Below are 23,343 nucleotides of genomic sequence, written 5' to 3'. Positions count from 1 at the left end.
GACTGGTTATAAGAGTAATAACAGTGATCTATTGCCCCGATGGACCATGTTGTTGACCTACTACATCCTCCTTGTCATGGTTTCATGCATTGTGAGTACTGCCATAAGCTGTCTGTCTGCACAACGCGCAATATACAATTTCTATGACAAACCATGTTTTGGGGTTTTATAATTCGACCCTGCTAAGAATGATTTATGCAATATGTCTTTTCTAAGAGTCGGTTTTTGTGTCTTATCAATAATTTGTGGTCGATAGCACTATTACTGACGGCACAGACAAGATAATAGATAGAAAGAAGACACAGGGGCGTCTGACTTTTTATACTAATGCAGAGCATCTATCTAGGTTAGAGATGTGTCTGTTGATATCTGTACGAGGTGAAACGGGACCAATTATTAGCTTTGAGTCCTATAATCATGTAACTGCTTCCTAAAACTGACTGCTAAACCATTAAACGAGGGAATATCCAAGACATAGTATTGATTCTGCTAACCTTTTTTTTTTTTATTTTACTGTTTTACTGTTCATAAATATTAGGATTTCTATCATCCCTTCTTAAAGAATCTCCTGAGTGTCCGATATAACTCCACGTAAAACGTTCATTAGAATCATCTGCGCATGATCTATACACTACAGTCATCTGGATGAAGATGTTTTAAACCGCGCTGTACTCCATGAATAGAAGAAAAAATACCAGGGAGAGTTTGTATTTCTTCAACTCTGTTCGGATGAGATTACATAACTCATGGCTATTAACTCTATCATTGACGCAGAGAGGTGATTTTATCAGTCATATTCTCCCTGGTATAATCATGGACACTTTGTCTTCATACAGAATACAATGTAATTATTTGGAATGTTCGTTTCACCGTTATTTTAAACTGATCAAAATAATAAGTCGTAGAAATCTCTCTCACGCAAACGACAGACAAGATGCCATTATTTAACATTTCAAAAGCTGTCTGGAAACGTTCCCTTGAAATGCCGTTAAATTTCCATTTTTTTCAGAAGGGTTCATAAAGTGATCAGAATTTTAATTCAAACTGGTGAATAGAGCATGAACTCAGTACCCTCGTGTACCATATCTTTTGTCTCTTTTCAGTGTGAAGAAAATTCAATCTAAAGTGTCGCCTTCTTATCTGGTACTTTCTTTTTATCTGATATTGAGTGTGAAATGCGTTATCCAATATAGAGATATAGATCTTACTTCTTTTGGCAAAAAATGATCCTTCGTACATATTTATAACTAAAAGCCATTTTAACACCATACAACTCATTGAGCAATTCGACAAGGCTACTAGCAAATCGTTCTCCTTTCCTTGATAATCTTCTTCATAATTCGACCACAAACAATAATTAAGATTTCAAATTGTAGAGTAAATTGGACATGAACATCGGTCAAATAATTTTAAGGGTCGAATTAATAGAGGAAAATTTTGAAAATTTCATAGAGACACCTTTGTTGTGTGGAGATGGCTTCATACTAGGTAACTTACGCAATGTGAAATTTTGTTTCCTGTCTGGTCAAATAGTCAATGCAAATGCGTTCAATGAGAGAAAATGTGCGACATGTACACCCACATAAATACATTATCATGCACAATGAGTGATGTATTCTTTTCAAAAAATACAAAATAACTTTGACATTTTAAGTTTTTCCTTTAGAATTTCTCGCAAAATTGATATGACCACGTAAGCCATGGTGACTCGCTGTGTGAAAACGTTTGTACCACAATGTCATGGTGGGAAACTTTGGAAATAGAACCCAAAATAATGTTTAGAATTTAGATGAAAAATTACTAACTCACGCAGTCTTTGAAGGTAAGCTTGTACAGAAATTGATGTAACCGTCTAATCCGGAAACACAAAACAAGAGGTTAGGATATTATATATAATGGTATCGGATAAATTAGGGCGGGACATTTAGGATAAAAACGGGATGGATCGACAAAGAGAGAGAAATAGAGTAGGTACATTGGGAATGAAATAATAATAATAATAATTATCTTTCTTCGCACCTTAGGCCACCGGCCCTTTGTGCCATAATGGTAACAAGCATATACATTTAGATAAAATGAACAGGAGTTCCAGAAAAAATATTACAAGTACATTAAAAGGTCGTTTCTTCTTTTAAATGCATGAAATACAAATTTACAAAGATTTCGAATAATGGAATTGTTATCATTCTGCATTAATTGAATAAATGTATCAAAGCTAGGAAAATTGTAGTAATAGAAAGGTAAGTATACATTTCTGAGATCCAAGTAAATCGGGCAAACCAACAAAAGGTGAAATTCATCTTCTACAGACAAATTATCGCAGTTACATACACGTTGATCTCTTGGTACTCTTTCGTGTCTGCCATGCTCAATATTTAATGGATGTGAGGAGATACGAAAAGAGGTGAATGTGACTTTAAAAATGGGTTTCATCTTGACATTCAAATAGTTTTCAAATGAAGGTTAACTTTTGAAAAGAACATAAGTGGCTAATCTATCATAGTTGTGAACTTGTTCATGCCAATGTTGTAAGTGAATGTCAATACAGCGTTGTCCGAACAGTGTAAAACATTCTTTCATTTTCAACACCTTGATTATACCAGCTTTCAGCAAAACCGTATGAGAACAGAATGTTTTTTAATTTTAATGCCCAGCAATTTTTACCACTTTCTGCCATACCATGTTGTATTTGATAAGCATGATAAATGTACCGCTCATGCCCAAGTCTTAAAAGTTTCAGCCAATACTTAACAATTCTATAAAGTCTCATTGCTCGTAAAGTAAACCTTCCAAGTTCTGCTCTTGCTGTTGCATTTAAAACATGTTTCTTTTGTTTTAATATATGTCTACAGAATTTATTATGAACCTTTCATTGTCGTAACCTTCTATATAGCCCCACACTTCACATCCATAATTCAAGATGGGCAGTATTTTTGTGTCAAAAATTTTCAGGCAAATATGCATAGCTTCATTGCTTACAAAGTAAATTTTTGAATTCAATGAGAAAAGTACTTTTGATGCTTGGGATGCTAAAACTTCCTGGGCTTTACACCACAAACCACTACAAGAAAATACTACACCCAAATATTTAAAATATGAAACGACTCGCACACGTTTTCCCTGGTAAAACCAACGCTCAAAGTTTCTTAAGGGGCCACCATTTCTGAATACAATGATGTTACTATGATTAACAATAAGTTTGTATTTCCTACAGTAAACTTCCATTTGGTTGAGAAGTCTTTGCAATTTAATTGCACTCTCTGATCATCAGCAAATAAAATATAGAAAAGTTCGACCATACCAAGTGAACAACCACCTACCCATGGGTCGTTTTTAAACTCTTCATAAATATCATTAATAAAGAAGGAAAACAAGAATGGTGAGAGAATACATCCTTGACGAACGCCATATGGGCAATCAAAAACTTCTGTTAAACCCTCATTACCAAGAACACATGCTTTAACTTGATTGTAAATTACCATGAGTGAATTGAACATTCTTCCACACAGTCCTGCTTTACCCAATTTATAAAATAGAATCGTCCTATTGACACGGTCGAAAGCCTTCTCAAAATCTATAAATGCACAGTAAAACCTACCCCCTCGAACACCAATGTATTTTTGAATGAGGGTGTGCAAAATGAAAATGTTGTCAATTGTGCTATATCCCTTTCTAAAGCCAGCTTGTTCTTCTCTAAGTAAATTGACATTCTCTTCCAAAATTGAAGTCTATTATAAAGTACATGTGTATATATTTTACTTATTATAGTTAATAATGTAAACCCCTATAATTACTAGCATTTGATTTGTCACCTTTTTTGAAAATCGGATAAATAATGCCAGTATACCATGACTCTGGAAATGTACCAGTTGCGAAAATCTTGTTGAAAAATTAACACAAGAGGGGTGTAACTTGATTAATGCACTGTTTAAAAAATTCTGCAGGAATTCCGTCTATGCCAGGTGATTTATTATTTTGCAAGTGACTTATGCTTTGTCTTATTTCTTCTTCACTTATTGGCTGCTCGAGTACATCATCAATTGTACCCTGCGAACTGTATGCTTCAGTATTTATCTCATCACTAATATCACATACAAAGCTTTCCATTTCAGTCCATAGCTCGCTATATCCCCAACCTAAGCATCATCATCTGGATTGAAAAGCAACTTGAAATATTCAAACCAATCATAGTTTGATATTGATGTCGGAGGAGCTGTGCAATAATTCTTAAAAAAGGACCAAAATTTAGAAGGGTCGTTTGACTGTAAGAGAAGCTGTAAGTTAGTAATTCTATTGGAGTTATACAATTCTCTTTTCTGATTCAGCAGCTTTTGATAATCTTACTTTCTTATAAGTCAAAAGATCATCGTTGCTATGCATTCTTCTGTACAAATTCAACTGTGCAAATACCTTACTTCTCCCTGTATAACACTCTCTATCAAACCAGCCTGTAAAGTTATTAGTTATCTTGTTACTGTCACAAAGTGGTCTTGAGACTTTATGAAACAGCTGGTTAAATTTATCAATGGCATTGTCAGCGGAGTCATCGTGATCAACATTTTCTAGCAATGCTGTCTCAATGGACTGCATTTCCGTCGTAGGAAATGCTTCTGCAAACTTTTTGGCATCAAAACTATATTTTGTAAACTTAGTTCCAGATATGGAATTTTCTGGAACAGTATAATTATCAACCTTGGCAATAAAATTCGATGTAAATGTTACGCGTAAAGGAAAATGGTCAGAATATCACTCTGTTGCCAACTGTAAACTTTGAAATACTTGGAAGCAGTGACGTGGATGTTACAGCATAGTCCACAATACTTTGACCATTCTCTGACATATATGTGTATTCACCTGTTTTATCACCTTCAGTTCTTCCATTTACAATGCATAATGAAGTGGATTTACACAAATCAATCAAATGCTTGCCATAAGAATTGCATTTTTATCACAACTGTTTCTATTTGTTGTCACAACTTCATTTACATACGTATGTGCATCGATAGGCAAGTGATCGATTGTGTAAAAAATAATTCGATCATCAAGACCACCTGTTCTGGCGTTCAAATCACCAGCTGAAAGAAATTGACAATTTTTAAACTGATTTCTGAAAAACACCATATTGTTTTCAATGTGTATAAAAATATCACCATTAGCGTAATGTGAAGAACCCTGTGGTGTAACATAAATTGTGCCAAATATGATAGCATTGTGACCCTGTTCAATATTTAACCATACAACATCATTTAAATCAGAGATACTCTTGAGCTGTTGAACTTTTAGATAATTTTGTCTCACAAAACAAATTACGCCGCCGCTCGGTCTTCCTCTACATTTCGATGGTTGACGTATTGATTCATAGCAATTATACCCATATAATGAGAATAAACCGATTTCTGTAGTCCATGTTTCAGTTAAACTAATAATGTCATATCTCTTTATATATGAAATAAAGTTATCGTCTCGCCATTTATATTTAAGTCCTCTCACATTCCAAACGAGGTGAAAAATTGACTCGCCGTGACTGCAATCTTTGAAGATTGGTGAAGAGTTGGCAAATCCTGAAGTTGTCGATGAAGAGTCTCGGCCGGTTTCCTATGGACGCGACTGGTGGGCTTGTGGCGGTTGATTATTTCTCTGCTTTCGGTGATTTTTGCAGCCGCTTCATCGTAGACGTAGACTTGATGACCTTTAGCTGGAGATGTCACGATTAGTTTGTCGTAGTTAACTCTTGCTGATGCCGTTTTGTCTTCCTCCAGTATTTCCCGTCTAAACGCAAACAATTTTCTCCGGACAGCTCGTGTACGCGGTGCGAAGTCTTCATCAATGGACACATTTGTCCCTTTCAATTGTGCTACCTATACATATGACATTAGCTACATTCGGAATGAAACAATTTTGATAAAGTGACTAACACAAACAGAAAAGAAAGTGTCTTTATTTGAATTTTCTATGATATATCGACGCTTTAGTTTACGGTGAATACTCAGTAAGTCTAGAGGCCTAGAATAAAAAATATGACGCTTGTGCCGTTCAATATGCCGCAATATACTTGCGTTTAATTACCGTACGGTTCTAAAACATGATTGGAAATATTTTGGGTATATAGGATTTTGAAAAGTTTGTCAAAAATTATTGAAAAATAAGGCACCAGACCATAATTTGTTGCTACAGACTAAGGTAAATTTCTTAATTTTGTTCAATCTACTTGGCAACAAAGTTAAGTTAACTGCGTTTTACTAAATCTAGTCAAATTTGCTTTTTTCGTAAATGTAAATACAGTGAAATAAACAAAAAATTTGCAAACTGTATTTATCATATAATTCTGCAGAATGCTTTGAATCTTACAAATTTTGATCCTTTACCTGATTTTGATATATCACGGTTGTCAAATTGCGATTTTTCGAACAGTTATAACCACTACTTTGTTTGACTGCTGATAGTACATTGTAAACTCTCCTATTTTGCTAAACTGTCATTTTCATTGTGTGGTAGATGTTCAGGAAACTAAGGTATTTCATACTTTTGAAGTTAGTACCTCAATAAGGCAAAGTAAAATAGTTAAAATTGTATTTTTTTTATTCTATCTACTTAAAAAATACAAGTAGCTGGTGAAATATTTGTATTAAAAAGATATTTTGAAATTGAAATGTTGAAAATGTCTAAAAATTGTTCATGACAACACTACCTTATACTTTCAAAACCACCTTGAACATGACCCCCTATTTTTCAAGGCCACCTTGGACATGACCCTCTATTTTTCAGGGCCACCTTGGACATGACCCTCTATTTTTCAAGGCCACCTTGGACATGACCCTTTATTTTCAGGGCCACCTTGGACATGACCCTCTATTTTTCAGGGCCACCTTGAACATGACCCTCTATTTTCTCAAATTACCAAAACTTGGGGAATGAACAAAACAATAATGACAATTTCAAAGAAAACAATAGGATCTGTCATTTTGAAATGGTAGAAATCTATTTATTGTGCAAATTTATCAAAAGTGTCGGGTACCCTATAGCTGAAAGTTACAATATTACAGATTACCCTTAAAAATATGTGAATTGCAAAAACAGAAGAGTAGATGAGCTTAAATTTACTGAATAAACCAATACTACTACAATATCCTATTATTCCGAAATATTTCCAATCGTGTTCGGTTCTATATAAGTATGGTTAAGGGGTTGGGCTGGATTTCAAAATGGCAAATGCATTTTTGCACAAGCTCTGTCCTTCAGTTATTTTTGAATTTGTTAATAATAATAACTTAATAATTTATTGTTTAAAGACCACTACACACCTTGTCTCAGTGGTCTGTACATTACAGAAAATTACTGGAAGAACTAAAAAATTCGAAGAAAATACAAAATAACTCAGAGGAAGGAGAGTAATTAAAACCAATCGATAAAAACATGCAAGCTTAAAATCTAGACTAAAGGATCCCACCTAAAAACAGCAAAGAAAGTATTTTAAAAAATTTCAATAAAAATGATAAAAAATAAATAAAATATAAAAAATGCAGGTAAAAATTATATCCAAGTCAACAGTAGCATTGACGAAAAATAATGGTTTTAAGACACTTCTTAAAAAGAGCGAATTTCTTTATCACAATACATATCATTATTGCGCATGATATGTATTTGTATACCTATACATATGACATTATTTCTGTTCCAATGTGAGAGTTATTCTATGGTACATAGTCCTAACAGCGCAGGGTCATTATCAGAGGTTTTGACACAGTTACGATAAAAGTGATATGACCCCATAATGTCCTGATGCATACATCCTATTCTGTTCTAATGTATCTCATCTTCGGATGTATTTGCATCGACTTTGTTCAAACATTGCAGACGGACATAATACAATGGCAAATAAATGTGTATTTGTCTGTTTATAAGTAAACCAGGCACTGGAGCAAAGCCCCATGGTATTGTCGGGTACACCAGTATGTTGCCAGTACATAACTTGCCCAAAGGCTGTATAACTCAGACACCCCTAAACAAAGTTCACCGAACGTTCAAGCAAGCAGCGGGGACTGTGTCTTCGACAATGACTCGTCCTTCTGTCTTGTCGCTGATTCGTATATCGTTTGTGAGTATACAATATTTAAAGCTAATTTTCATCAGTTCTCCACAGCTGGTATGCTGACCAATATTGGAAACTACAGGTATTGGTCATTTGAACATATACAGAGTAGTCAAATTCCAGAATTCTTCGACTGCCAAATAATTTCCAACAAAATCTCATCGGTCAAGTGAACTACCTCAAAACTTCCAATGCGAAGACAAGATGTTATATGTGCCTGGTACTAGACATCAGGGATATTAATGTACACAACATGTATAAGAGATTTCATCTTTTTTCACAAATAGCTCTAATTTAAATGGTTAGAACGTGTCAAGCAAGGCCGCGATATGCTGTTGTACACTTTCACTATGTCGGGAAACTTAGCGGTAAACGTGGGTTGCTACTGTGAAAAATGAAAACTCTTATTAAGTTCCTAATGATGAAGTCAAGGGAGATTTCCTTCATAATAATGCCTCCCTGAAAAGCATGTTAACAATTGCTTCGATCGTACGGAACTCGTGTTGTGGAACAGTTAATTTTTTAATGTCACCATAAACGTGGTTCTGATCACAAGACATTAAAGAGAAAAGATCAAGATAATAAATGTATGCTATGATAACAATGTACTATCAGGTTTGGTGTTAGTATTGATAGAAGTTTGTTAAACTTGACTACGTGTACGTCTTAGCGGCAGCGTATTGTAAAATACATGTACTTGAGCTTATGTTCAAATTTTCCTTTAAGTTTTACATTCCTGATGATTTTACTCCATTGTTTCAATGGATCATGTGGAAATAGGTGTAATTTTCACTAAAAATGAATTTCTTTATGTGACGACATACCACCCTTGAATTCGATAGTCGATATTTGCTATAGTTCTATCAAGTGTAAAGATTAATCTTTAAGGAGTCAGGTAAAAGGTGGAGTGGGACTACAACATTTCGTGTCGGGAAACCATACCGATTATTTCATGTATTTGTGCATACTCAAAAATTGTTCTGAAATCAAATATGTTTGCTACTTTACTATGACACTTTGCGAGGTTGCCTGCCTAACTTGACAGAAAACATCAAGAAAATCAAAAAAAAATATTAAACGTGATTATCACTACGCGTACAAGTGTCCCTTGCGCGCCGTGCCACACGAAGGCGACGCCTGATTATCACGTGACAAAGTCGTCGGGCGTAGTGATCGAAAGTAATTACGTGTAACTAAACCTCTCTATTATGCCACAAGGTCAAAACGTCGATAAAATTATTCATTCTGGTTTAGCAATATCATGTCAGGTAATTGCTAATCTACGTATTCAATGATATTGTGAAATGAAGCTACATATTGAACGGTGATGTCACTTAATTGATCGCCTTTCATAAAGATATTTTTAATCTGAATATGTGAGTTTAAAGACAGTGCAGTTTTGTTTAAGATGAGAGGTAATTTGCATATGTAACGACCATGTTAAAATTTGACAAATTTTGCTTGTTATATTGATTATAACAAGACATGGGCACATTGAAAGACATTTGTTGTTAAGTGTCAGTTAGTCACTGAATGACATGTTGTTAATTGCATATTGAATGAGCCAGCAGTGTCAATTTACAAACAGCTGCAAACACTACATTGACTGAAAGACGAAAGTTTATATCCAGTTACATCTGGTGTTTGTTTGAACTTGCACACTGATATCAAGGATTTTGAAAGAGCCCGCTTTTAGCTGATATCTCATATATATATATATATATATATATATATATATATATATATCAGCTGAATTGAGTAAATAAGAGATAGATGAAACGTGTAGATACCGTGCTTGTCGATGTATCCAAAGTAGATAAAGGAATCCTAACTTCTCAAGATTTCTATCATTACACATGGATACCAACGTCAGTTTTCCGGTAAAAATCAAATTTGTGAGTATTTCAACAATTATTATTGACCAGTCTATTGTTTTACAAAACGTAGTTAATTAGTTATTTAGCGTTCAATATCAATGAACGACAAAACAAAACAGAGAGGGGGGGGAACTGTGACGAAGTGACAGAAAAAAGAGAATGAGAAAGAAAGAGAAGAATGCATAAGCAGAGACGGAGAGAGATATGGTGTCATGCAAACTGACCGAGACAGACTCACAGACACAGAATAACCTTCTGGACGTTAGTCCGGGAGTATAGCATTTCAAAGACACAATGCGCATAGCCTCTACAGAATCGACTGGTTTGCAGTCTAATTAAATTTTATGAAACCCTTTATTGTTAGTCGTACTTAATAATTCACAAACAATGATGGCGGATAATGCCGAGCCAATAACACTGCTGCGCTCACTGAAAATATTTAAACAGCATTTGTGATCTGCAAAGCGTGCTCTGTCAAGAATGGCACTGGTCATTGTGACGGCAAATGAGGTTTTAGAATAGTATGTGTAAAGTTAATGTAGCTGTGATTAATATCACTCATGCACACATAAAACATGCACACAATACATAGATAGGTAGATATTAATTTGTATGTACGTATATGTGACTGCTCTTAAAAATTTTCGATGGCGTTTTGGGGGCTCTCTCTGCATATTATAATTCTAATGGCACTGTAAGCTTACTGGCTGTCCTTACGGTATTGATTTGATGCATTTCTGTTTCGGACAACGTGCTGGATACTGTGAGCAAGGTCAACGTGTTACGTTTCGGATTGCTATGTCATTAAATACAATATCTTCGACATCAGACATTTTCATATTCAAGCCCAATCTTGGGAGATTAATACTCCCTATGGCAACCATTTTATAAATTAATAATGGCTTACGCAATGGGTCTCAAGTTTACCAGAAATGTCTATTATGTTGATTTTCGCAAGTATCTAATTATGCTGTCAATTATGTTAATCACATCGACATTGACGAATGAGTTCATTTAAATATACATGTAGTCACTTCGAGGTAGCTAGCTATATTTGTGGATCGCTGTTGCGGTACTTTATTCCGAGTAGTTGACAGTATGTGTGCGTCTCACCACAGCCATTCATCAGGTAAGGTATAACCAATTTAATTAAGTTTTCTGTCGTCTTTTGGTCACCTTATACGCTGCAAGGTAAGCTTGGGGAGACATTGTTGCTCGCGGTACAATATGTTTGCTCGCGTACAATATGTTTTCGCTCGACAGTCAAAATGTTATAATATCATAAATTCCATTGAAATCGGGACGACGTTGTCTTATGCAGCTGATTACTATTGTGGTCACATATTGCCCCACCATGTATGGATAGTATTAGAACAATCAGAATTTCTATGATGGCATGATTTGAGAATTCTGCAGCAATTAGAGGCTGACCCTGTCAGTTGGGCGTGGCAGTTGGCTGTTTATGATTAACCGAGTCAATCCCGTTACCCTTTTATAAAGTTGTTATTGCATAAGATGGTTTGAACATGTTGATTGAAATAAACCTTTGTAACTAGATTCAAGCTTTGGGAAACCTTTCTTTGCAAAATAACCTGCATCTGAGATGCTTGCCGAGTGATACTTTCACTGCTATCATTTTTCAAAATTTATGTTTCAAAACATGCTTTTGTGTGTCATTAAAGTTGAACAAGTATATTAATAGCTGATATTGTAATCTAAATTTAAGTCCAGGAATGCAAAATATTATGCTCTTAACATCTGGTGACTGTCTGCAGATGCCAGGGAAACCCTGTTATCGGTAGAGTAATTGCTGACTCAGTTCTACATATTAATTAATCATAACGTTTTCTGAAATGTTAATCGATCTCACTACCGAGAAACGTAAGGGTGTACTACCATAGACACAGCAAAATTGAGAAATTTGGTTATTTACGCAATTAGATGCGCTTTTTACAAATTAGATAAATGTGTAAGCGTGTACGAGAATTCAGAGTAGCATTTTCCAGCGTACTGTATTCCATGTCTAACCTGCTTTCTTTTTCCGTGTAAGCCCAAGTGATGAATTTATTACCTGGAAGTGTTATGCCACTTAAAGGTCACGAAAGGTCAATACAGTTGCCAGTTATTTCTGTTTCATTAGATTTTTCCCCGCTGTAGTGTCGCAACATCTGGGGTGTTAATGCGCCCTTAAAAGCTACGCCCGATGATGAATACATACCAAATGATTCACATATAATCTGCATCTGTGATGTTTGCCGAGTGATACGTTCATTGTTATCATTTTTCAATATTTTGTGTGTCGAATGATGCATTGCAACCACCAATTACACACTCTTATTTACGTAGTTGACGCTATTAAAATTGCGTATTCAAATAACATTGGCCACTAGCTTAACAGCCTATTTCTTGTTATTGAGATAACTTGGCTTTTAGCACAGACTGATACGAGTAAGCAGGAGTAGTCTTTTTGCCATCTCATGGATTTGTCCGTCGCGATCTTCGATGGTTACATAAGAAAAAGCGGTCAAAGTTCATGTACCAAAGTGTCTATTTCTCACAATGTCAACGAATTTTTCAATCTTCCGGCCCCGGCTAATATGGCGACAGTTTCAAATGCCTTCACATATCTACAGCAATCAATCGATCTTGCATCTACCTCCTTAATTTATCTGTATTGACTTCATCCTCGCAAATTTTACACCTACAAATTTCTAAGTGATTACGCTATCTGTTAAATCTTTTTTCTCACCCTTCTCTTGGATATCAGTAAATTCAAATCAAATCAAATCAAATCAAATCAAATCAAATAAAACTTATAGTGACGCAACTGCGAGCAAAAGATAAACATTATGTACGTTTTATTAATACATATAAATGGTAAAGCCTTTCTCAGTTAGCTGACATTAACAATATCATTTTGATCCCTTCAAATCATTTAGTTGAAAAACAAAACAAAGAGGCCGAATTATTTATTTTCTAACCTTCTTCAGCTAGTTATTCGGCACAAAGAACGACTTATTGAAACGAAAATGTTTGAAATTGGCCAGTTGCTGTAAACACAAAGTGTGTGATGGATTATGGAGAAAAAAAAGAACACTCAAGAAAGAAGAATCGTTGAAAACGTACATTTCACCCTAAAGTGTAACAGCATGCTTCTTGTGTGGATTTCTGTATTGATTCATTATCATCTTTCTAACACTAGAAGCCATTTGGCGAAATGCTGCTTTTTCAAATACCATCTTCAAAAGTATCGTTGTCAAGGGTTAACGCTTGAGTGGTGAATTTCGACGTACGCCACCGCAAGCAGCGAGTACAACACCAAAATATTGACGAGGCTCCAGTCTATCATCTGATGACATCGCACCCACAAGGCTTAGCTTTGGCAAATACGCCGATCAGGTCAGGAAAACGTGCTCTTTCTAGTCATAAATTATAATTAAATATATTTAATTTCATGTCTTCCCATGTTTTTTACATTTTCAAAATACGCTTGGATTTTGCGTTTGTCAACTGAAAGCCGATTGACCTCAAAATATGGACTCAACCTTACGAAGGAAAAGAGTTGAGAGAACTGGCGTAGCCAGTTTAGGAATATCAGCAAATTCGGCTATTGTCTCGATCCTCATTGACAACTTACATTACAAAACTTGGTTTCTCTGATGCAACTATCAACAAAAAATACGTCACACTTAAATACGTCTTATTATGATTTAGCGTACAGAATAAGGAATTATGCTGAGCCTTGAAGGTAGTTGAAATCTAATTATTCTAATTAATTTCAAGGTTATCTTTCAATGACGTAGTCAATGTTATCCTTGAAGATCGTAATTTGCTATCCCAACTGCATATTTCGACAAAATTCAAATCGCGCCATTCCAACAACAACAATAACAACAACAAAAACAACAAAAACAATAATAATAATAATAATAATAATAATAATAATAATAATAACAATAATAATAATAATAGTAATAATAATAATAACATCATTAACTATAAATCGTCGAGCGTTGAAATCTTTGTATCATCTTTATTCGACGTGCACATGCAGAGTTTAATTATGATGTGGCTGGTATTTAAAATACATACAAAATGTTTACAGTTGTTTTACCAAAAATTTACATGTCTACGCATCTTTCTGCAAATGGTGAACTCTTGCCCCATACACAAAAATCACCTTGAAGGCCTCAAAGGTTAGACAAGAAAGGTGAATGAATTATAGAAGTGGATGTTCGCCAAGGAGGACAAAGCTTTCTTATTTGCCACATCGATCATGACAGAAAAATCCCGACAGGATGTATGTGCGATGAACTGTCTGGCCTACAGCCTTTGGAGACACCTTTGTCAGACGTCATATAGTAACATTTCATTGGACCCTATCGGATTTTCCGCAGCGATCGAAGCGTATTATGTTACAAAAGACGAACAAGTGAAATAATAATGCCTGCTCTGCGCATGCCTATTGAATCGTACCACCGCCATGCGCAGAGTGTGCGTCATGTTTTCAAAGCGTCATTTCAGTTCCCAAGTGCGTGTATGAGAGTGCATGCAAAACAGAGGTTTTTCTCATAAAAGTTTTGATTGTAAGCTTTCTCTTGGTTGAACATCTCAGCGATAGTTGCTCAGTGTCGTAATGCTAGCAATCATCGTCATAATTATCATCATCATCATCGTCGTCGTCGTCATCATCGTCATCATTTATTTTTATATAACTACTTAACTCCACAGAGACAGTGATTAAAGCCACTTAAAATGAAATACAATTATCATAGTATAACAAAAGAAGTGGTACGTAACGGCAAGCAAGAATTTCTGCTTAGATTCTGTTTGAAGAAGGACAAATACTTTTGTTTTTTTTGGTTCGTCCACGTTATCATTTAAAAAACAAACAAAAGATGCTGTTTTGTTTGCGTATTGAGGGAATGAACAAAAGTGGTGAAGTCTGTTATTCATTGTTTTCGGACATAGTTTTCCATAGAATTTCCCTTATCTTAGGTTTTTTTACCTCTGGTTTTTCCTGGACGGCATGCACAGGTGACGCGGGTTTTTCATTTCATTTGCTTCCGCCATTTGCTTCCGCACCCTTGTATAATGTGTACTGTATACTTTTCTCTACTTGTCTGTAATAAAGCTGCCACCTCTTGCTTTAACTGCGTAATTGCGACATATTTGCATAGTTAATGACTCGGACCCTGAATATTCTCAGAGTGGATCCATCCAGTGTGAAATATCATAGTACCAAAATAATGATTAATTGTATGACGATATAGCCGTATAGAAAGATGACATTCGATGCCACGCTTATTTAATCATATATTGAGATATCAATCAATTACAGGACCAGGGGCTGTGATTTTTTTTTTCACAAATTTTGTTTTTCAACGTAAACTTGAGGCTCTTGTTCTACTGCAAAAAGCATACTGAGATACAGTGCTTAGCTTGTCAACTCAGCCTGTACAGATGATAAACTGCATTGTTATTGTTGACAAGTGAATCCTGGTCTGGACTAGAGTTCAAATGTGAACAATATTGCATTTTACACTCATAGATGCTGTTTTGGCATGCTAAATAGCTACTCTTTAAAGATGTAAATAACCTGTTTAAATATGCTTGGGGAGTAGAATAAGAACTTGCGATCAACATACAAACAAAAGTAGCGAAGAACCCATCAAAGGTTACGGCTACTGGTCCTTATTAAAACTGCCAGGAATATGCCCATTATCATCCCAAAAAATTAAGACAAGTTTTGATGGAAAATTTGCATTTTTATAAACACGCGACAGCTGTCAAAAAATCATGTCAAATCTTTACGTCAGTCAAAACATATGAATTGACCTAAAGCAACCTTACCATCACATATTTGCATACTTGATGAATCTCTGCTGTTAAAGATATATGCGATATTAATATGCGATACTACAACTGACTGAAAATGATGTAGATAATGAGTACGAAATTTTCACAGCGCTTTGTAAATCGCTGGAATCTAGATTGAATAGTCTGCGTGGCCAGATATATCACCACTACTTAGGTCTACATTAAACAGCATTCAAATTCAACCACGCTACATAGAGCAAGTGATAAAGACTCTGACGGAGGTCACGACACGAAAACAATCAATATACGTTTCTAAGTGTTTAGACACGTGATCAGGTTTCTCGCCGTGCAATTGAATAGATAGTCAAGACACACCTGTGCTTGATCAGCGCACACACGCAGAGAGAACCACTCTTTGAATATAATTGCAGGTACCTATCGCTGAAATGAGTAGCAAACCAGAAAAAAACAGTCCATCTCAGGATGTCATATCGCACAATGCAGTACCACATGAAAGCAAGGTTTACCATGACTCTCGCATCTTGAATAATGATCTGTTAGTAAAGGTTGTCGAAACTGTATTTAGGCCGGGAGCAAATCCAACATTTTTTTGGAGTATTGCTTGTTACAGTAGCAAATTGATAGACTGTCAGATGCACCGGTGTGTAGTAACTATCTCATCTATACGTAACTTGAACTATATTGTCACTAAATTCAAGTTCAAAAAGTTTAATATCATTGAACAACTTTCTTACAAGATTCGTAATTATCTTTCGAACAACAAAAGAATAAGAATGTGTTGCCTTTGCTGATCAACGGCACCATGACCAGGACTCGTGAATTTTGGCTATTACTAAAAACGCTTAAGGTAATATGCACCTCGAAAGTGAAAGACTTAAACTTTTGCTCTAACTTTCCTCAAGGAATCTTTCAGTCATTCTCTTTCAAAATCAAGAATAAAAATAGGGGGTCACCATGCAAATTTTTGTACTAGAGAAACAAATTACCCAAGATTTACCGATATTAGAAATTCAAAATGGCCGCCATCCCTGTGTTAACTCTATGGAGAAAAATAAAAATTTTTGAATTTCGAAAAACTAAGCCAGTGAAAAGTTTTCTTTCACCAAGAGCTTTAAAATGAACCCCCACATGTGGTATATCAGAAGAGAATTGTAAAAGTCTGAGAGTCCCAATGTCTGTCCCCGAGGTCTTTCCACTTTCAGTGAGCTTGTCAAAAATTTGCAGTCACATCTACAAAATGATCGTTGTTAGAGCTATTTATTGGGGACTATGGATAGCGAAAATTTAGAACTATCAAAGTACTGTGGGTTTCTGGGTTCATGAATAACTTATGCCGTTTTATGCGACGATTATTGTGAAGCATACATTTTTTAGCGCTTTATTGCTCGAACATTTGGAGAGCTTAATATTTAAAGAGCAAAAATCTGAAATGAATAAATGTTCTGTGACATGATATCGATTTCAAACAATATGTAAGGTCGAGTTACGACACCAAATATTACCTTGAAATATCATGATTACTGTTATCGTCAGTAACATCAATCTAGAATAATCAACTCATTCAAGAAGTGGTCATAACAGCACAGTTAAGATTTTAGATATGGTATCCATTTAAAAAAATGACACGCAGCTTCATTAAGTCTCTGAGTAGTGGCAGATAAACGAGTATGCGCTAAGTGACGGGACAGGAACAACAGCGCAGTCAAACCTCTGTCATAGTAAGGATGGCCACAATGGCCTGTATGATTGATTGCCAGTTGGTGTTTCTCTTCCCTGCTTATTAACAGAGAGTGTGAGAACACAGTCAAAGGTAAGTGGGTGAACAACCACGCAAAGCTACAAATACACCGCATTTTTTGTGTGGAGACCATTTCAACTGAGGTAAAACGTGAGTCTATAGCTGTACTTGTCACTATGACTACAGAGTCGATGCAAAAGAATATTTGATGATCTGGTTGACTATAAGAGGTCAAATGGTAAAAAGATATTAATATACACAGTCGACCGCAGCAATTTAAGTGAATATGCTTTTTCAGGACATTTCTTTATTGTTCACAGAAAAGCTTGCCAATAATTAAGTTTTACTTCCCTAACATGCAAGGTAATTGGCAATTACATGTGAAGCAAAATCGCAGCTGTCGCACGTACATACAATAAAAGTGACGGGATTTGCTGAAATGCTGTGATCAGTCGCCTCCAATTATCAATATGTTCGATGTTTGGCAGTTTTTAATATCGTCAAACTCATACAGAAAAATATCTCTGGATATAGAGACTTTCGCCTGCGTCAATGCCAGGTTCAAAAAGTCTTACATCAGGTTAAAATGATTCAAATGGTTGCCCGTTCCTTGGAAATTAGGGGATATTTAGTAAATGATTCTTACACGTTGAGACTCATTACTATTAATTTGAGATTATTTCGCATCGAATTTATGCGTCAAATTAATTTTTCACGGGCATTTGTAGATTTCTTTGCTAGAAGGATATACACAGTGTGGGAAATTCATCCTGTTATTGACGTCATTAGTTTTTGCGATACGGCTATTGTTTTTGAATGAGCAGTTTACGTATGCGACCTGCATAAAATAAGTCGATAAATATAGATACAAAACATGAACTGTCTGCTATTGTGACTCTGAGACTGGATCTTTCAGAATAACGTTCGCGCCACATTGTGCCACACATCAATCGTTGAAAACATAAACGTGTATCACTTAATATGAAGACGTCTTCAAACTTGTCCCCATCGTCTGCATGCGCCGACGTACATTTTCGGTTGACCAAATTGAGGCAAATAAAGTCCTTGGTCAATACAAACAGTAGTGACACATCGTCAGTACCGTGTGCACCGCATGTCGTAAAATTAAAATATACTCAAGTCTTAGTGTTCTCTTGTCATCTCGACTCGTGTAGAAACAGGTTTTCAATGTTTCATGTCACACACAACACAATTTAATAAAACAAACCAGGCAATGATAAACAGGCAGGACCAAAGAAAAACAGTTGACTACGTCATCAGACCGACCTGTACTTGATGCAGTAGTCTCTATGCAACCTTCTTTCCTGAGAAATTAGAGTATATTCTGTCATGATTCTCAATTCTCTAAACATAAACGGCACAATTCAGAGAATAATACATGGTCATTAGTACATTTCCCTTCAGAAAAGAACTCGATGTGTGGTCGTTGTTATTGTATATTCACCACAACAAGACGACGTGAACAGATTGTTTAGTTGCCTCATTGCACAGGAGATAATAACGGTATATTCGCATTCGTGTGTGACATGTTTTAATTGGGCATGGACAAGTTATAAAAGGATCTTTCCCTCAAGACTTCAATACCCGTTTATAATGTTGACTGTATAGCAAAGAGCCCACGAGAGTAACACATGAGTAAGGAAGACAACATCTGACATAAGGTGACTATAACATCATTGTTTCAGGTAGTAGCAAAGCAAGCATAGCTGCCGATAATATTTTACAAGAAAATTTGAGTAGTTAACAAAATCTCAGTCGCTTCAGTCGGGCATGATCTTTGCAACACTTCGTTCGACCTCTCTTCTTAGGATATCAACAAATGTTACTACGAACTCAAACAAGTCTCATATTCAGTTGTCACAAGCAGCTAACGAGCATCCACCATATGCATGCAATAGGCTGTTAACCATGACCAGAATATTGAATCATCACGAAGAATTCTTAAGAATTTAAAGGGAAAGAACTGACTACTTTTCCTTACAAATATGCCCAATTTTAGCACTTGTGAGAAATCCGATGTAGCCAAGTCACGTATTTTGCGAGTCTAGGGCGAACAGCAAGTGGTGATTTATGATAATCTGGTAATCTTCACTAATGTGTTCAGAATCAATCAAATAAATTCTTCGCTTCCATTTAGAATTCAGAAAACATAAATATATCTGTCTAATCACATACTCTCTGTGTCTACACTCGATCCCACCGAAAGATCTTTTTTTTTCTGTAAGTATGGAAAGCTGCTTAACACTGATAAATCATTTGTCCGGAAAGAGTATGTTCCTAAACTTCAAATGGAAGACGAGAACTTGCGTGTTTGAATCAAACTGCTTCCAAGCTGAACATTTACTATGTACTTAAAATCGTTGCCTAGAGTGCTATTCTAATTGTTCAAAATGCACAGAACGATACGTGAGATGAATTATGTTGTGTGTCAGTATGGAGAACTTGTACCATTTTAAGCAACTTCATTCGATGACTATACTATTTGTGCCGAGAAACTAAGATAAAATATCATGATTGGAGAGATCGATTACAACCTCAAAGGTGCAGTTTCAACTTGCCTGTACATTATTGAGAATGGCTGTAGCATGGATGATATGAGCATCGAAGTAATGTCAGGGCAAGTACTCGACACGAGTACAAAATGTATTGACTTATTAACATTAAGATTAGTGTTGTACATTGTATGAAAGTTTTCTAATAAGGCTGCGTTCACAAATAACGATTGGCGGGACTGCAGGAATCGAGATTGAAATCTTATTATTTTAAGATCCCCCCTCAATACCCTAAAAAATTCAAGTTCCCCTCTATATGATCAAATTTTTCCCCCAACTATCACAAGCCCGTATATCAGTAATGGATGTGCGTGCAGAAAAAATAAACACGTATCGCTCCGTTCCGCTCGCAGATGTTCAACACTACCTGTTATTAGTAGTTTGTAAAGTCATATTCCTAAGGCAAGTTCTTAAATTGATTCATTTTTAAAAGCATCAGTGAACTTTTTGGATTTATTAGTCTACACCATCTTGAGTTAATCCAACTCTGGCCAGGTCAATTCTCCTGCCGAAGAGCACACAAAATGACGATCATGAGAGAGTAGACAAAACGCGAATTCTGGCTAATTGTCATATTGTATAAATCTGAGCACACTGACCTACAAAAATTGTTTCAAAAGTTAGATGCTACTTAAAATTGACAATACTGGATGGTTAAAATATTCCATCAAATAAATGTTTTGATCTCGATATTTTGGGTGTAATAATGGCAAATTTGGTTAAAAAATAAATAATTCCATTTAGCGACACATTTTGTCCTTTCTTTACTGTTCAAAGTTTTACTTTTGTATTATTTAATGATAAGAATGTGAAAATTTAGAAAATCAAGCTTTGGGGGGGCCCTATCTTCATTCTTTAATATTTGATTATTCTCATATGCCAGAATTCAAAAATCACCGATAACTTTCAAAGTCTCCTGGTCTTCCATGTGTTGCTGTCTGGCTTGATCTTGTGTACAAGTATATGTTTCACTGTCATGAGCGTTATTTGACCCAAACTCTTTTTCAACTACCATGTACATCAGAGTCTCTGTCACTGCTCAGGTATGCAGTGACAGTGACACTGCAGTAACAGGGTGGTACCTGATAGTGACACTGTCCGTAGGGAGTAGCTGTATTAATTTGATAATTTTTACAATATTTTTGTTCAGTTTATACAACTGTGTTCTTGTTCTACTCCCTGTAGAATGTTTAACTGTCGAGTTAGCTAACACAGCCTGTGTATGTGTACCATGCATTTGTATCACTGACAACCGACTGTCAGTCTGGACTCTAATTAAATTATCACCAAATACATATGTACATATACAGGCTTTGTTGCAAACTTAATATTGTGTGTTTGAGCATGCTGTAGGGAAACAGCAAGAAACTGTAGTTAATACATAGCACAGAAATATTGCAAAATCATCAACAGATGCAGCTTCTGCCCTGTTACAAGGCTCATGTTTGTTTTTTTTACGACAAATCATACATGTTTAGATTTTTTCTAGATAAAAGGCATGACATTTGACAAAGTGGTTCTAGATTTTGTTAAACTATTACAAACATTACAACAGTTGGATGACATAAAAATAGTATTAATTTTTCATTGAATTACCTACAAAAACGTCGAATTGGAAAATGTAAAACGTAAAAGGAAACTAATAAATTTTCAAGTCCTCCTACTACTCCCAAAATTTTCGGATCCACCCTGAATTCCTCCAGCCAACCCCCTAACCGTTTGTTGTTTGTTTTTTTGTTTATTTGTTGTTGTTGTTGTTGTGTTGTTGTTGTTGTTGTTTTTGTTGTGAACGCAGCCTAAATAGATGAATTTATGAAATTACAGACCTTAATACACTCAATTATATTATAATATGACATAAGCCCGTAGCGAGAAAATCCAAGCACTATTACATCAATATGTTCACGAAATATCATTTGTTGATACACAAATTATTTGTCTTTACGCACAGTCTAATTTCGGAAGGCTGTTAAAATGAAACCATTAGGTCGTTCAAAATGTACTCTTCAAGTAGTAGGATTATTGACATCACGCGCAACAAGTTAGTCTTCGGAGACGATGAGTGAACGACAATGTATCAAACTTTTGTCTACTTTCATGGTTTTTATCTCAAAGACTATTTCTCAAATCAAAACGGACATGTACAAATGAAAAGCGATGCATTTCCATGATAAATAAGAGTACTTTTTGGAGATTAATATCGCCAGTTTAGTCACGTTGATATTCATGCTCAAATGTCTTTTCAATATCCAATATGAGCAACTCTACATTCCAATTAAGGCACCTAATGAAGATATGTGGGAGAACGGTCTCCAGGTCGTCCTTCTAGTCTTCAGGTTCAATCAATCAGGTGGATTTATGGAGCGTCACACTCAAGTACATACTAATACATGATAGCGCTGTATACATTAACAACAGTGTTTTACCGAATCAGTATTCTTCTGGAGATTCATTAGGACTACAGTTGCAATAGCCAAGACACACATTTCCGTTACGGAGGTTAACAAGAGTTCTGAAGGGAAAGGTCGCTTCTCAAAGACATCAGTCAAGAATTTCAGTACTCAGCTAAATAAAATTCAACATAATATTCGTGTGTATTGATGGAACATACTTATTGTACAGAATTTCAGGCGGTAAACTGATTTGTAGCAATCAATTTGATCTCATTAATTTATGACGGGAAAGACATTGTTGAAAGAGCAACTTCTGTTTCCAAGATACATCTCTTCCAATGTCGTTTCGTTTTTTTTATCAAACCTTTCAAAGAAATTCATGATTTTCTCTCATTTTACGTATCAAGCTTCTACTCTGTTCTTTGTATTCATCGCGCGTCATGATGTGAAAGGTTGCATTGAGAGAAACCCTAGAGGTACGACAGACGTCAGTCAAAAAGAAAATGTCACGCTCCCTCTGTACTGCCAACTTGCAAAAGCGCCCTTTCAAAATTAACGACGGACACCAAGTCAGCTAATTTTCTGACGGATGGTGAATATGCAGTGTTGTAAATTGTTTTGAAGTAGGAACTAGTAACGACAGTAAATTTAACGATCTCTAGTCTCAGCAATGGCTGATCCTTTACCTCATAACATAGCAATTCAACAACTCTGACGGCGTTTTAATGCACATTTCAGTGGTGACCATTTTGCAGACAAAGTTTAGTCTTGTGTAAGTTTAAGTATAGACCGAAGCGCCAGTCGGTAAATTTTTAAATCGGTAAAATTTAAG

At 35.6% G+C, this 23,343-nt stretch overlaps 1 protein-coding gene across 2 annotated transcripts in view; it reads left to right on the top strand.

The window, feature by feature from the left end:
* Positions 1-23,343, top strand: part of LOC139134591 (NACHT and WD repeat domain-containing protein 2-like) — an 84,436-nt gene that overhangs the window by 33,363 nt on the left and 27,730 nt on the right. Inside the window, exon 1 of one of the 2 annotated variants that reach the window (XM_070701503.1) lies at positions 10,995-11,095. The exons of the other annotated variant lie outside the window; for it this stretch is intronic. Coding sequence (XP_070557604.1) covers positions 11,065-11,095 — 31 coding nt within the window. The 5' untranslated portion in view covers positions 10,995-11,064. Of the gene's footprint in view, positions 1-10,994; positions 11,096-23,343 lie in introns of those variants that run through there. 2 annotated transcript variants of the gene reach the window in all.

The sequence above is a fragment of the Ptychodera flava genome, chromosome 6, assembly GCF_041260155.1.
Source record: "Ptychodera flava strain L36383 chromosome 6, AS_Pfla_20210202, whole genome shotgun sequence".
NCBI classification, from domain to species: Eukaryota; Metazoa; Hemichordata; class Enteropneusta; family Ptychoderidae; genus Ptychodera; species Ptychodera flava.
This window is presented reverse-complemented; position numbering and strand designations above follow the sequence as displayed.